Genomic DNA, 13,943 nt, shown 5'->3' with positions numbered 1-13,943 from the left:
ATCCCGACTAACGAATAAATTATCAACTTTTCATCCTTTATATCATCGAATAAATCCCCTTATCGATTTTTTATTCGTCAGCGAATATTCGAATAAAATTTTGCCCATCCACGGTCATTTATCTCTCTTATTATAATTCTGTTGTACGTGTGCTCTCCTTGGTTACACCTATGCATGCATTTATACGCAATTGAGAGCCGAGTAACCGTTTCGCGTCATACGTTGACCCGTTGCGGTCGTACGTCGAGCCTGGCTCGCACATTCGATAAACACACACCGTAAGCCCCGCGATTTACCGAGAGAAAAATATCCTTTGTTCGTTAATTTTACACAGATCACACTTAGCTTACTCGTATCTAATCTTAAGTCTGCGTGTAGATCGCTAAGTCGCATAGATCAACGAGAACTCGGTTGTATTTCCAACGAAACTGAAATTACCATAGTTTTTGCGATTTCATTCGACATTTCTCGTTCGAATAAAAGAATTTTTATTTAGTTTGTGAACAATTTAGTGTTTTTTTTTTTTCTTAAGTAGTACGGAAAGTCATAGATCATCGTTAGCAATGTTACTTTTTTTAGTTAAAATGTTTCGAATTTTAACATTCGGATCTTCGTCGATGAAATGCAATAAAAAATATTTAAATGGTGTTCGATAAAAATTTCATACTTGAATTTCACCGAAGACGAAGGCTAATGTTAAGGTCGAAGTGAAGGTAAATTAATTTTGTAATTAGAAAATATACATTGCAACGCGATAATCGTGACGATCAACGGCCTTAATTTATTTTAAATAATTATCCATCGAGCAATCGTCGTAACAATTACTTTCCCGTGGTTCGATCCATCGCTAAAAATAAATAGTCGTTCCAAGACAATTTTAATACAGTTTATATACACACGGTTGAATGATTGATAAGTAGTCGCGTGAAATCTATTCGTCACTGTTCGTCGCTCCGTTTGTTGAAATGCATCTCGATAATCATTGATGAAACAGACTCGCGTTTTGTGTAATACGTTTCCGCTTAGAATTAATCCGAAAATCCACTGGCAAAGTATTATGTTAGCGTTTCCTCTCAGACCACTCTGTACAGGGTGTCCCAAAAATTTCGGAGGTCATTGAAAGGGATGGTGAAAAGGGTGGTGAAAGGGGTGGTGAAAGGGGTTTCAGGAGGTGATTCGAAACAACTTTTTCCTTGGCGAAAATGTTGTCCGAGGCTTCGTTAAAGAGATATTAGGAGAAAACCTCAACCAATCAGAACGCGAGGATCACGGTGGCGCGCCCGCGATAGGCTACGCGCTAGGCGGCCGACCAATCAGAGCGCGAGTCTCACTGTGGAGTGCCCGCGGTAGCGTACGCTACGCTGCTAGGCGGCCGACCAATCAGAGCGCGAGAATACCAGTGGAGCGCCCGCAGTAACGTAGACTATGCGCTAGGAGCCTTCGCTCATACGCTACCGCGAATCACCCCTTTCAAGGACCACAAACATTTTTAACACCCTGTATATTACAACAATACGATAACATAATCCTAACATATTATAAAATATAATATCTTTGAGAAGAATGCTATCAAATTAACCCTGGCAATAACGAAATTGAAACGCCGTATACTGGGTGACCGAAAATAGCCATCTGATCAAGTATAACGCGAAATGTGTGCAATTACTCGTCGTTTGCGGTTCGATTGAAATGTAAGCGGGAGTTGAAACTTCTTCGAAACTTTTACCGATCTTTCCTCCGAACAAAAGATGTTACGTACGGTTAGATGGTATCGCGTAGTATAGCGATAACTAAATTTACTTCGAGTCACGCGAGATGTTTGCTATCCACGAAGTTTGCTGCCAGACGATTACGAACCGTGCGCCTCGTGGCAGGTGTTGCGCGAGAAAAGATTGAACGGAATTAATTGCCACGGCTTTTTGCCTACGATGATAATAAAGAATAATAATACCAAAGATAAAAGGTTTTTAATTTACAATTTAAAACAATCCGAGAGGGGCAATCAGATTTCCAATTGCAATTAAAGGTCTTCGACAGATTATAAATCGTATTTGACAGTGGGTTAAATAAATCAAGAAAATTATGGTAAAAATCGTAACGATACTAAACTTTGTTCATTATATCATATATGTATCAGAGCGAGGCATTTAAAACGAGCCACCTGAATAATTAGCTTGGGGCCACCCTGTATACATGCAACTCATTTTGACGAGGTCAATAGTATTTAATATATTGCATTCAGTAAAATTTAACATGTTACATTTAACATTGCCACAGGCGCTTCATATTCTTGTTACGGCACTGTCTGTATATTCTTTTATCGATTATGTTTTTTCATCACATTTTCTTCTTCGGGAAACTCTGCCATAAGACTTCTCCAAAACGTTACAGTCTTATTTATTTAATAAAACAGAAGTATATAATTTACTTCCATATATTTATGATAACACCGCAAGTAGACTGACAATGTATTTTATAAAAACAAATTCCTCGAGTCACTTTTGGAAAACTTTTTTTTTTTTTTTAATCGATCCCCGCTCACCAGATCGTAAAAACATTTTCTAAGACCGAAGTCACGACGAGAGAATGATTTCTCGAGCGGTAATTTTTCATCCCGCGAGAGCAACAATTTTTCTTGTTTTCCACGGCTGGATGCAATTCCAGTTGAGTAACTCGAGTTTCTTGAGAAACCGAGACCGCTAATGGCAGATTACAGACGATGTTTGTCCTTGATTCTAATACCGTCATTACCTGAAATTATGATAACCAACCGCGAGCGATTGTTAGAAGTTACTCCGCAACTTCTATGAATACGCCGCGATGTTTCGCTGGCGTGAATAATCGTGCCGCGATGAAAACATAACCGTTTGGTTAAACGCTCCCGTTCGAAGTTTCCGAAGTCGATAAAAAGTTCAAGCAGAATTACACCAGCCACTCTTCCGATAGTCTAAACAATTCAAACGTATGCTGATTTCCTTGTAACGTCTCGTAAATAATTCTCAAGTTTGATCGAACGACGCATTCGTGAAAATGAGTAAAAATTAGTAGTCTAGTATTATTTCAAACGATTCCACGTGGTTCAAATATCTAATCGTTCGATCTTCTCGTAAATATGTAATTCGAGATCCTAGTTGTTTTTTTTTTGTTTTCATTTTTCTTCTTCTTTTAACGAAAACCCGAGATCGAAACGTTCTTTGACAAGAACGAAGAACGAGATACCTAGGGCACGTTGAAGAATTTGTTAACGTGTTTGAACAATGCCTCTGACCTCTTAAGACGAAGACATATATCGATTTAACTCTAACAGCTACGACTCCGATATTACGCTATATATTCTCGTGTCGCGACTCATCGTGTCGTTTAAATGTTGCACAGACGATACAGACACAGACACGCGTTTAAATATGTTCTTTCACGGATGCACAGCGATTAAGATACACACAGTTTCAATTGTACGTAATGTCCTATAGCCTTTCGAACGCTTAAGATACTTGTACCGTGGATTTATTTAATGGATGATTTTAACAAAACTCGATTGTTCTTTGATTAAATATGAATCGTAAGGGGCTTTTTCGATTTCACTCTTTCGACACAGATATTTTGGATTTTAGTTGTATAGGATTCTCTTTTAGAAATTAATTGTAATAAACTAGGGTTGGGTATAGATCAAAGTATGTAGTGAGATAAGAAGGGAAAATTTGTTTCAGGGGAAATTATGTTCACTCTTTTTAACATATACAGGGTGTCCCAAAAATGTTGGAAGTCATTGGAGGAGGTGGTTCGGGGAGTGATTTGAAACAACTTTTTCCTTTGCAAAAATGTCGGATGAGGGTTCGTTGAGGAGATATTAACAGAAAATCCGGACCAATCAGAACGCGAGCGCTAAGCGACCGACCAATCAGAGCGCGAGCATGCCGGTGGAGCGCTCGCTGTAGCGTACGCTACGCGCTAGGCGGCAGACCAATCAGAGCCCGCGTATGCCGCTGGAGCGCCCGCAGTAGCGTACGCTACGCGCTAGGCACCCGCGCTCTTATTGGTCGAGGTTTTCCGTTAATATCTCCTCAACGAAGCCTCGGACAACATTTTCGCTAAGGAAAAAGTGGTTTCAAATCACCCTACGAACCACGATTCGAATTATAAAAAAAAAAAAAAAATAATAATAATAATTTTGGTTAACAATTGTGAGCTCTAGAATCTGTACCGATAGCAGACTTGAACGAAAATTTGCTACCTAAAGAACAGCTGATGTCTCAAAGATTTCTGTGTGAAACGAACTGCAAAAACTACAAAATCTATTTCGAAACATACCTAAAATATTCTCAATGTTAAATTAAGAAAAATGAAGGAAATTTTTCTATATAAAAAAAATCACAGTAAAACGTACATACATATAGCTTCCAATGTATGTACCTATGTATGTATGTCTGTCTGTATGTATGTATGTATGTATGTATGTATGTATGTATGTGTTAGGTTGTCCGGAAAGTTTCTTTCGCGAGTTGCACTCAATTATTTGATGTGGATTATTTGGTGTGTTCTATAAATAGACAATCTAATTTCATAGATATTCATGTTGTAACAGTAATGGAGCAAAATGTAACATAAATTCAATAATGTAACACAAAACATAAACTATTGTGCATGTATTACTTATTAATAAAGCGAAAGAAACTTTTGGGACAACCTGATATATACATATGTATGTGTGTGTCAATTCCATTTTTTTCCTCTTTACTACAAGCCTCCTCCGAAAATATATTATGCACGGATTTGTGCATTGTGCGCGAACGTTAAACGCAGCTGTAGTCCAAGCCGGCGCTATAATAATACTGATTATCCATTTTCACACGGAAATCGGTCGCAGAGATCGGCAAGTGGACTTTCAACAATACTACTCGCGCCGAAACGCACGCTGATAAATACGTGGTTACACAAAATATACTCGATTCTTCGCGATCATTCGCGATCCAGAGTTTCAAACTGTTCTCGCTTGGAATCAAATCGGCCAACCAATCGTGTTCGATTATTCTTCGAGGTTCGCGACGATCGAGATTTCCGACGAAATGAAACAACTTAACGGAAAAATGTATCACAATATTACCCGATCTTCAGCTGAGAAAACACCGAACGAAAGGCTTAAAAACAATAATCGTCGAAAGTAGTTGCCCTCGATTCCAAGTTTTGCCGAGGAATTGATCTACGATCGAAAACACGACGATCCACGAAATCTCTCTTCCTGGAATGGTAGCGTCGCCTCGGGTCGAGAACGTACCTTCGTCCGGGTCAAACGGGTGGTTTCGTGGTCGTTGGGATGCAAAGGGATTTCACGTACCAGTTGAAATCATCCGAGATCGCGTGGACGCGCGTTCCTGTTTCCAATTCACATTGTGTACTGAGACAACAGAATTCTGGGTGTCGTCAAGCTGGTGAATGGCTCGGGTCAGGTGGTGCACCACGCTAGGATCACCTTCTTGAAGGGTACGAAGATCGCGCGATCAGGATCACTGAAACAGAAAACAATCGTGGTTAAGGGAGGGGTGCTCGTTTTTCTTCACGGGTGGAAAAATGGAATTGTTTGTTGATATTCTTGTTGAATGGAGATTTTGAAATATTTTTAGCAAATTATTAGGTGTTAGAATTAAGTCTGTGCCTATACGTTCGGTCATTTATGATTTTAGTCGAGGAGAAATATTTACTCGTTGTTAGAGTAATAATCGAATATGTACCTAACCTAAACTCTGTAGCAATGGATTTAAATAAATATTGCTTCGGAAATGGGCAAACGAAGGAGTTTCTCGTCGACACTGAACTCAGACTATAATTCTATATCATCGACGTTATCAACATCAACATCAACATCGCCATCCTTAATATCATCGACATTGACATCATCAACATCCTCCATACCATCGACATCATCGACATCGACGTCAACATTGACATCATCAACATCCTCGATACCATCGACATCATAAATATTATCAACATCCTCGATACCATCGACATCATCAACATTATCAACATCCTCTATAACACCGACATCATCGATATCAACATCATCAACATCCACCATACCATCGATATTATCAACATCCTCCATACCATTGACATCATCGACATCGACATCAACATTGACATCAACATTGACATCATCAACATCCTCTATAACACCGACATCATCGATAGCAACATCATCAACATCCACAATACTATCGACATTATCAACATCAACATCCTCAATATCATCGACATCAACATCAACATTGACATCATCAACATCCTCGATACCATCGACATCATAAACATTATCAACATCCTCTATAACATCGACATCATCGATATCAACATCATCAACATCCACCATACCATCGACATTATCAACATCAACATCGACATCCTTAATATCATCTACGTCATCAACATTATCAACATCCTCGATACCATTGTCGTATTCGATATAAACATCATCAACATCATCCATACAATCGACATTATTAACATCAACATCAACATCGCCATCCTTAATATCATCGACATCGACATCATCAACATCCTCCATACCATCGACATCAACATCACCATCGCAATGAGGAAAAACTGGCAAATTCCGATCTTCGATATCAGTACGTAAGTAAAGTAAGTAAGTAAGTAAGTTTCATGTAAAAAATACCAACTTTCATGAAAACCTAATAATTTTTTAATATACATGTCGACTATACTAGATCCGCCATTTTGAATTTTGAAATTCTGATATCAGATTCGTAATTAGCAGCCCAAATAACTAAAAAATACCAAGTTTCACGAAAACCTAATAATTCTTTAATATACATGTCGGCCATATTGGATCCGCCATTTTGAATTTTGAAATTCTGATATCAGATTCGTAAGTTTGCGGTCCAAACGACAAGTTTCACGAAGATCCGAAAACTAACTGTTACTATAATTCTACAATAACAAATTGTATCATTATAAAGTTCTTCGATTACCAAGCAAACGTGTTACGAGAAAATCGACAGCTGAAATAATACTATATTTCGAATCAGAAATAAAAGCGAATCCGCTGACTAATTTCGAACGACGAGGAAACAGCTTGCCAGGCGGCCTAACGCTAAAGAAGCGAATGTTACAAGTACAGCTGGTCGCAACGAAGTACGTGAGAAATTCTATCGAAGCAGACACGGTGGAAACCGTGTTCTGTTGCAAAGTCGGCTGCAGTTACGAGTTAAGAGGGAAAAAAAAAAAAAATTGATGACCGGTTAGAGATCAATGTTGCACGGTGCTCGTACTACGCGGCGCGCCTTTCACGGAAGAATCGAACGAAAGCGACGTAACACGTGCATTGTACGTAACAGAGGCTCGTTCAATCGGTCTGCAACTCATTTACATTTTCCTTGTATCGTTTGAAACATCGTGCCGAAGATTTTTATCGCTCAATTTGGAGAAACGATCGTGTTTGTAAAGCGCAGGTCACGCGACTCAGAGAAATTGTACGTACTTGAACATAAAAAAGAGAGCGAAACTGCGAAAGGAATTCGATGGTTCACGGACTAATTTCGTGGGTAATTCTCTTGCAATTTTAAATTTCGTGTTCAATTTGTTTTATGAGATCCTTGAAGACTAAAGTTAAAGTCCATATCATAATATTTGCAGAGTAAATAAATTTTTATTTACGTTGAATTTTGGTAGATATATTTTGAAACACTCTGAAAAATTTGAATGTGCAAGGAACTGCAAAATGCACGCAGTATGCAATAATACAAAAAATTACGTAAAGTATCCATATCATGATATTTGCAGAGTAAATAAATTTTTATTTACGTTGAATTTTGGTAGATATATCTTGAAACACTTTATTTTGTATAAAGATCCCCGTTCTAATTACAACAATCACAGCGATCGAAATGATTCGAAAGCATTCCGCAGCTAAGGTTACACACGGGAGTCTCAAACAAACGCGTAGATGCCTGCTCGAGATCAAAATCTGAGGAGGTGCACTTTCATGGACGACGATTCGTCACGCGACCATTGCGAGCCTAACTTGGAGCGATTTTCCAAGGCTCGGGGAGAACGAGGTTTCTCACGATAATGTATGTGACAGTCTTCGCTATCGACCATGCACGGAAACGAGAACGTTTCATCCACGCTACCATTGACGATGGAATCAAGCTCGCTATGTACTCGTGTACGTACGTACTCATGTCGATGCATTCAATTTCTATGGACTGCTTCTTTAGAATGGAAATAAAGGGATTTCCAGAAGGGACTTTTCCATTTTCTTTTTTAACTCGTTGATCGCCGCGTCACCCATATATGGGTGACAGTGCTTTTCACCGAAGAGCTGAAAAAATTGATTCCAAAAGTTGAGCGTCAATGAAAATGAATTTTAATGAAATTCTTGAATTTCGATAACGATACAAAAATAAATACCGCAATAAATGTTTGATTATGTTGTTTCCAGTATTCTGTAAACAAAATTTAAACACAGTAGAAATTTCCAAGAGTATTGGAAAGATTTCTTTCATTTTCTACGTTTTATAGAACATTTGGTAATTTTACGATTCGTTTCGCACAGAAATCTTTGAGACATGACATTTTTGTTTGAAACTATATCAACACGTACGCTGCCAGACTTAATGCTCTTGAAAATTTCTACTGTGATTAAATTTTGTTTACGGACTATTGGAAACTGTGTGATGAAACATTTATTGTGGCGTTTAGTTTTGTAAAAAAAAAAACTATTTTAACAAACAAAATAAAGATTGGATTTTCTACTTTTCGATTGGATTGCATTTTCTACATTTTTTTTTCGTCATGTAAACGCTTTTCGTTCAAACAAAATTTCATTTTCAGACGCGAGAACCTCTGATTCTCCTCTAATTCTTGCTGGTAGCATAATCAAGATCGGATAATGTGTCTCGAGTAAATGTTATTATGGTAGCTTGCACTAAACGAGTAAATTGCGTGGCTAACATATAGTAACGCAATGCTTGAAGTATTACGTAGAAATATAATTAAGTGAAAACTCGTTGTGCCCGCGGGAATTACTTCCTAATCTTTTCCGTGATATTCCATGCGCTTTTATCGCGGCTGTATAAAAGCAGGTAATCTCAAATTGAAATTGCAGGTACGGCCAGACGACTTTTTAAGCTCGATTCAGCCACTGAACACTGTTAATAGAAAAGTGACTGCGAGTGTGCTTTACGTCGTCGTGTAGTAATGATGTTTACAATGTCTGTGGCTATAAAACGTTATGAAAATATCGATCGTAGCTATATATATATATATACATATATATATTCTATAAGAGTAATTAGAGCTGAATTGCTGTTGTAAACTTGCAAATCTTCGGAAAATATTGTTCCTGGTATAAACTGTACTAATATAATATTACTGTACCATTTATGTACTATATTACATATTTATATATAATGATTCTAATAATTAATATATGTATATATATATATACAGGGTGTCCCAAAATTCTTTTCGGGGAGGAGCCGGAAATGGGGGGTAGCTGAGACGATTCTGAACAACAATTTCCTTTGCAAAAATGTCGGATGGGGCTTCGTTAAGGAGATATTAAGAGAAAACCCCGACCAATCAGAGCGCGCGTAGACCGTTGGAGCGGCCGCGGTAGCGAAGGCTACGAGCTAGGCGGCCGCGCTCATTGGCTACCGCGAGCGCTCCACCGGCATACTCGCGCTCTGATTGGTCGGGGTTTTCCGTTAATATCTCCTCAACGAAGCCTCGGACAACATTTTCGCCAAGGAAAAAGTTGTTTCAAATCACCTCCCGGACCACCTCTTTCAAGGTGTTACAACATTTTTGGGACACTCTGTATACACAGAGTAGAGGTGATTTGAAACAACTTTTTCCTTAGCGAAATTGTTGTCCGAGGATTCGTTGAGGAGATATTAACGGAAAACACTGACCAATCAGAGCGCGCGTAGACCGTTGGAGCGGCCGCGGTAGCGAAGGCTACGCGCTAGGTCGATGCTTCGATGCACGTCGAGTCACTTGTTCGCGTGCAAGCGCGGCCACCAGCGCGTAGCCTACGCTACCGCGGCCGCTCCAACGGTCTACGCGCGCTCTGATTGGTCGGGGTTTTCGCTTAATATCTCCTTAACGAAGCCCCATCCGACGTTTTTGCAAAGGAAATTGTTGTTCAGAATCGTCTCAGCTACCCCCCATTTCCGGCTCCTCCCCGAGTTTTGGGACACCCTGTATAATAATATATATGATATTTATACATTATATATTAAATGATTTATTTAAATTCGTCAAACAGTAAACAATCATCCCTTCTTTTCTTTAAAAGTTCAAACAATAAATCATTTAATAATGATACATCAAATAATGTACGTAGCGCATAATAATGCAGTATTTCTTTTCTCTCTGTACTTTCGTTTAAATTATTAGCTCAATGAGAAATGATTTATTATTTGAACTTTTAAAGAAAATAAGAGATGATTGTTTACTGTTTGAGGAATTTAAATAAATCATTTTTCATGTTATCTAACTAGATATTCCTTAAATACCAAATTTAATTGAAATTTCATTTTCATTTATCGTTTATTGTTTATACCCTAGATAAAAATGTGCATAAGTATTTTAAAAATATCCATGTATTTTCTAAACATTATTTTTAAAAATAGTTTCAAGTATGTTTTGGTATTTTTATAAATATAAATTTTTATAAATGTTGGTCGTAAAAAGGCAAGTACGTGTCTGCGACTTAATTGTTCAAAACTTTTGCCAACACAACACTTCCATTGTCGCAGGTTCTCCTACAACTTTTTTTAACAACTTCTTTAACAACTTTCTCAGTAACAACCGTATACGTAACGTCAAATGGTACGAAACGAACGTTTTCGCCGGATTATTCTGTCACGATACTTCCTATCCACGACGCCATAAATACGTAATCACAGTCACGTTTTCCAGTTCGCGCTTCCTTGGCTGACCTTTACACTCACAAATAGCAAGTTCGCTTTGGTGTGATAGTAACGCTATATGCTTCGTTTTCTACAACTCGTTAGAATTATACGATTCACGAGAATCTAACCCGCTCTACCGGATGAAAATATCTCACCTTAGTCAAATTCAAATTCATTAAATATCAGATCTGCGCACTGATTACAAAAAAAAAAGAAAGAAAAAAAAATGTGCAACACTTACAGAATGCTCAAGTTGATACTAAGATACTCTGATAATAATACACAAGAAAACCACTTTCATATTTATTTGAAACAACTACCTGAGAAAATTGTAATATCTAAGAAACTACGAAATGCACACGGTATGCAATAACATGAAAAATTTCGAAAAATCATATTATAATACGGAACAAAATAAATTACTATTTAGATCGTAATTTTGGTGGACAGGTTTGGAAAGATTCTGTTCTGCGCAAGGATCTCCGGTCTACTTATGAAACAACCCGATAACGATACGGTATTACTCCACTTTAATCTCCGTTCGAAACAGAAAGCTACCCTCCAGTATTATTATAACAACAAATGGGGATTCGCGTCGTTATTAACGGTCGTTGAAGCCTCGAAAGGAACTATCTCCCATTTTTCGAAAAACAATAGTTGTTGAAATGTAATACAAAGTTATCGAGCGAAGTTTCCCGGGGAACTTATGCATTCTTCCGGCAAAGTAGCCCCCAACGTTCGCGCCTGCATGTGCATATATGCAGGTGCATGCGCAACTTCCGAGACGAGAGTTTATCGCGAGCGGAATTGCTTTTGTCACGCACCACGTACCGCTGCCTATTACCTCGAAAACACGAAGCAATTACGAAATTTAACCCTTTGCACTCGAGAGGCGACCGGGAGTCGCCGCTGGGGGTTTCACGTGGCAACTCGAGTGGCGACCGACGGGCGACAATTTTTTTTTTTTTTTATTACTCGGATCTCGTTACAGGCCGTTGTAATTTGTCTGGTAAACAGGAACGAACGATAATCAACGGATGATGGTTATACAGGGTGTCCCGTTTAAGTTGAAATTGTAAAAAAATATCAAAAATATGTGATTTAAAAAAAAAGAAAAAAATTGATACAGGTTCTTTAGTGTTTCGAGTGGGGAGTTAGATGGTACTACGTGTTTAAAAAACAAAAAAAAAATAGAAAGTGAAAATATCTGTGTAAATTTTTGTTGGAAATTTGTTGTAGAATTGACACTCTGCGTATGTCCGAACTTATACGTAGACACCCTGTATGTCATATATTGTATGTTATATAGGGTGTCCCAAAAGTGTTGGAGGTCTTTGAAAGGGGTGGTTCGGGAGGTGATTTGAAACAACTTTTTCCTTGGCGAAAATTTTGTCCGAGGCTTCGTTACGGAGATATTAATAGAAAACCCCCGACCAATCAGAGCGCGGCTGTCTAGAGCGTAGCGTACGCTACTGCGGGCGCTCCACCGGCATTCTCACGCTCTGATTGGTCGGCCGCCTAGCGCGTAGCGTACGCTACCGCGGGCGCTCTACCGTGATCCTCGCGCTCCGATTGGTCGGCCGCCTAGCTACCGCGGGCGCTCCACTGTGCTACACGCGCTCTGATTGGTCAGTGTTTTCCGTTAATATCTCCCAACGAAGCCTCGGACAACATTTTCGCTAAGGAAAAAGTTGTTTCAAGTCACCCCCCGAACCACCCTTTTCAAGGACCTCCAAGATTTTTAGAACACCCTGTGTATGAACATATATTGACAATACATGATTTTACTACCTGGAACATGGCCAAAGGTATCAAACCAAAATGCTCCTCATACGATTAAATATTGTGTATATACATTTTACAAGAAAATTATAAACGAATCAAACGAAATAACTTTGTGAACAATCCGATAAATTAATTCTCTATTGCAATAGAGTGAAATTTTTGGAATAATTACTTCCAAAAATTGTCAAAAAGGACGTCAAGATCCTTTGCAAAAATTGCCAAAGAATTGTCAATAATCAAATGACTTCGAAGTGTACCATACACGGTTTGAATTTTTCTGCAATTTTCCAGTGGTTTTAGTGTTAAAATATTCGGTGAATTAACAGATTTTTCTTAGCGTTATTAAAACCGTTTCTCCTCTCGTAATTCAGCATTCGTGCCGCGCTTTTTAGACATTTTTTCGCCAGCGTTAAGTTCACTGCGGTAATAATGCAGAGTCGCAACAGTGGCATTGTGTTAATGAGAACTGCTAACTGCGAAAACGCGACCGACACGCGTTCGATAAAAGACCTCGTTATTGTACCAGTGAAGTAACAAAGTCTGCCTGGCGATAGTCATCGACTTGACACAGCTACAAAGCCATATTTATAACGGCAGAATTTGCCAGTCGTGCTGACATTCCGTTAACAGCGATTAAAGAAGCACAGAGCTTCGTACGATCCCTGACATGTTTGCATGCGCGTGCTACCTTTTTCTGTTGTAATTAGCAAAGTATGGCATAGAATTTTAACATGTTCGCTAACAAACAGACAGCAGTGGAAATTTAATATAATTTTAATATAAAAACAGATGTACACATCAATATCCCTGGAGAGGTTAATGAAAAATCCTGTTACCCTAAATGGAGAACGTGGCAGTCTATGTGTTGAGATAATTATAGAATTTAACTTACCAATCGAAGAATCTTCTACCATGGAATGTACCATCGGAGGAGCCGTTCAAGTAAGGCAACTCCACGCCAACGTGGGCTTCTGCGCGACCTGGTACAGGTCCCACGTATCTGACACGTCCTTGAAGAACTCTCCCTTCCGGCGATATAACCTTCACAAGGTGATTCAGTTTGAGATCCCTCGGTATCTGTGAAAACAACCGATAGGAACTATCAACGAGCGATTCTAATTAAATTGGACACGTCGGCTATATTGAATCCATCATTTTAAATTCTAAAATTCTGATGTCAGATTCGTAATCAGCGACCACGAAAACCATAACGTACCAATT

General features: G+C 38.7%; 1 protein-coding gene across 1 annotated transcript in view; it reads right to left on the bottom strand.

The window, feature by feature from the left end:
* The window catches only part of LOC128872867 (uncharacterized), a 23,290-nt gene continuing 9,347 nt past the window's right edge, over window positions 1–13,943 (bottom strand). Inside the window, exons 6-7 of the mRNA XM_054115985.1 lie at window positions 13,615–13,799; window positions 1–5,504 (exon numbers count right to left, since the gene is read on the bottom strand). Coding sequence (XP_053971960.1) covers window positions 5,441–5,504; window positions 13,615–13,799 — 249 coding nt within the window. The 3' untranslated portion in view covers window positions 1–5,440. The remainder of the gene's footprint in view (window positions 5,505–13,614; window positions 13,800–13,943) is intronic.

Source organism: Hylaeus volcanicus, chromosome 2, assembly GCF_026283585.1.
Source record: "Hylaeus volcanicus isolate JK05 chromosome 2, UHH_iyHylVolc1.0_haploid, whole genome shotgun sequence".
NCBI classification, from domain to species: Eukaryota; Metazoa; Arthropoda; class Insecta; order Hymenoptera; family Colletidae; genus Hylaeus; species Hylaeus volcanicus.
The sequence above is the reverse complement of the archived record's forward strand: the minus strand, read 5'-3'. Positions and strand labels throughout refer to the sequence as shown.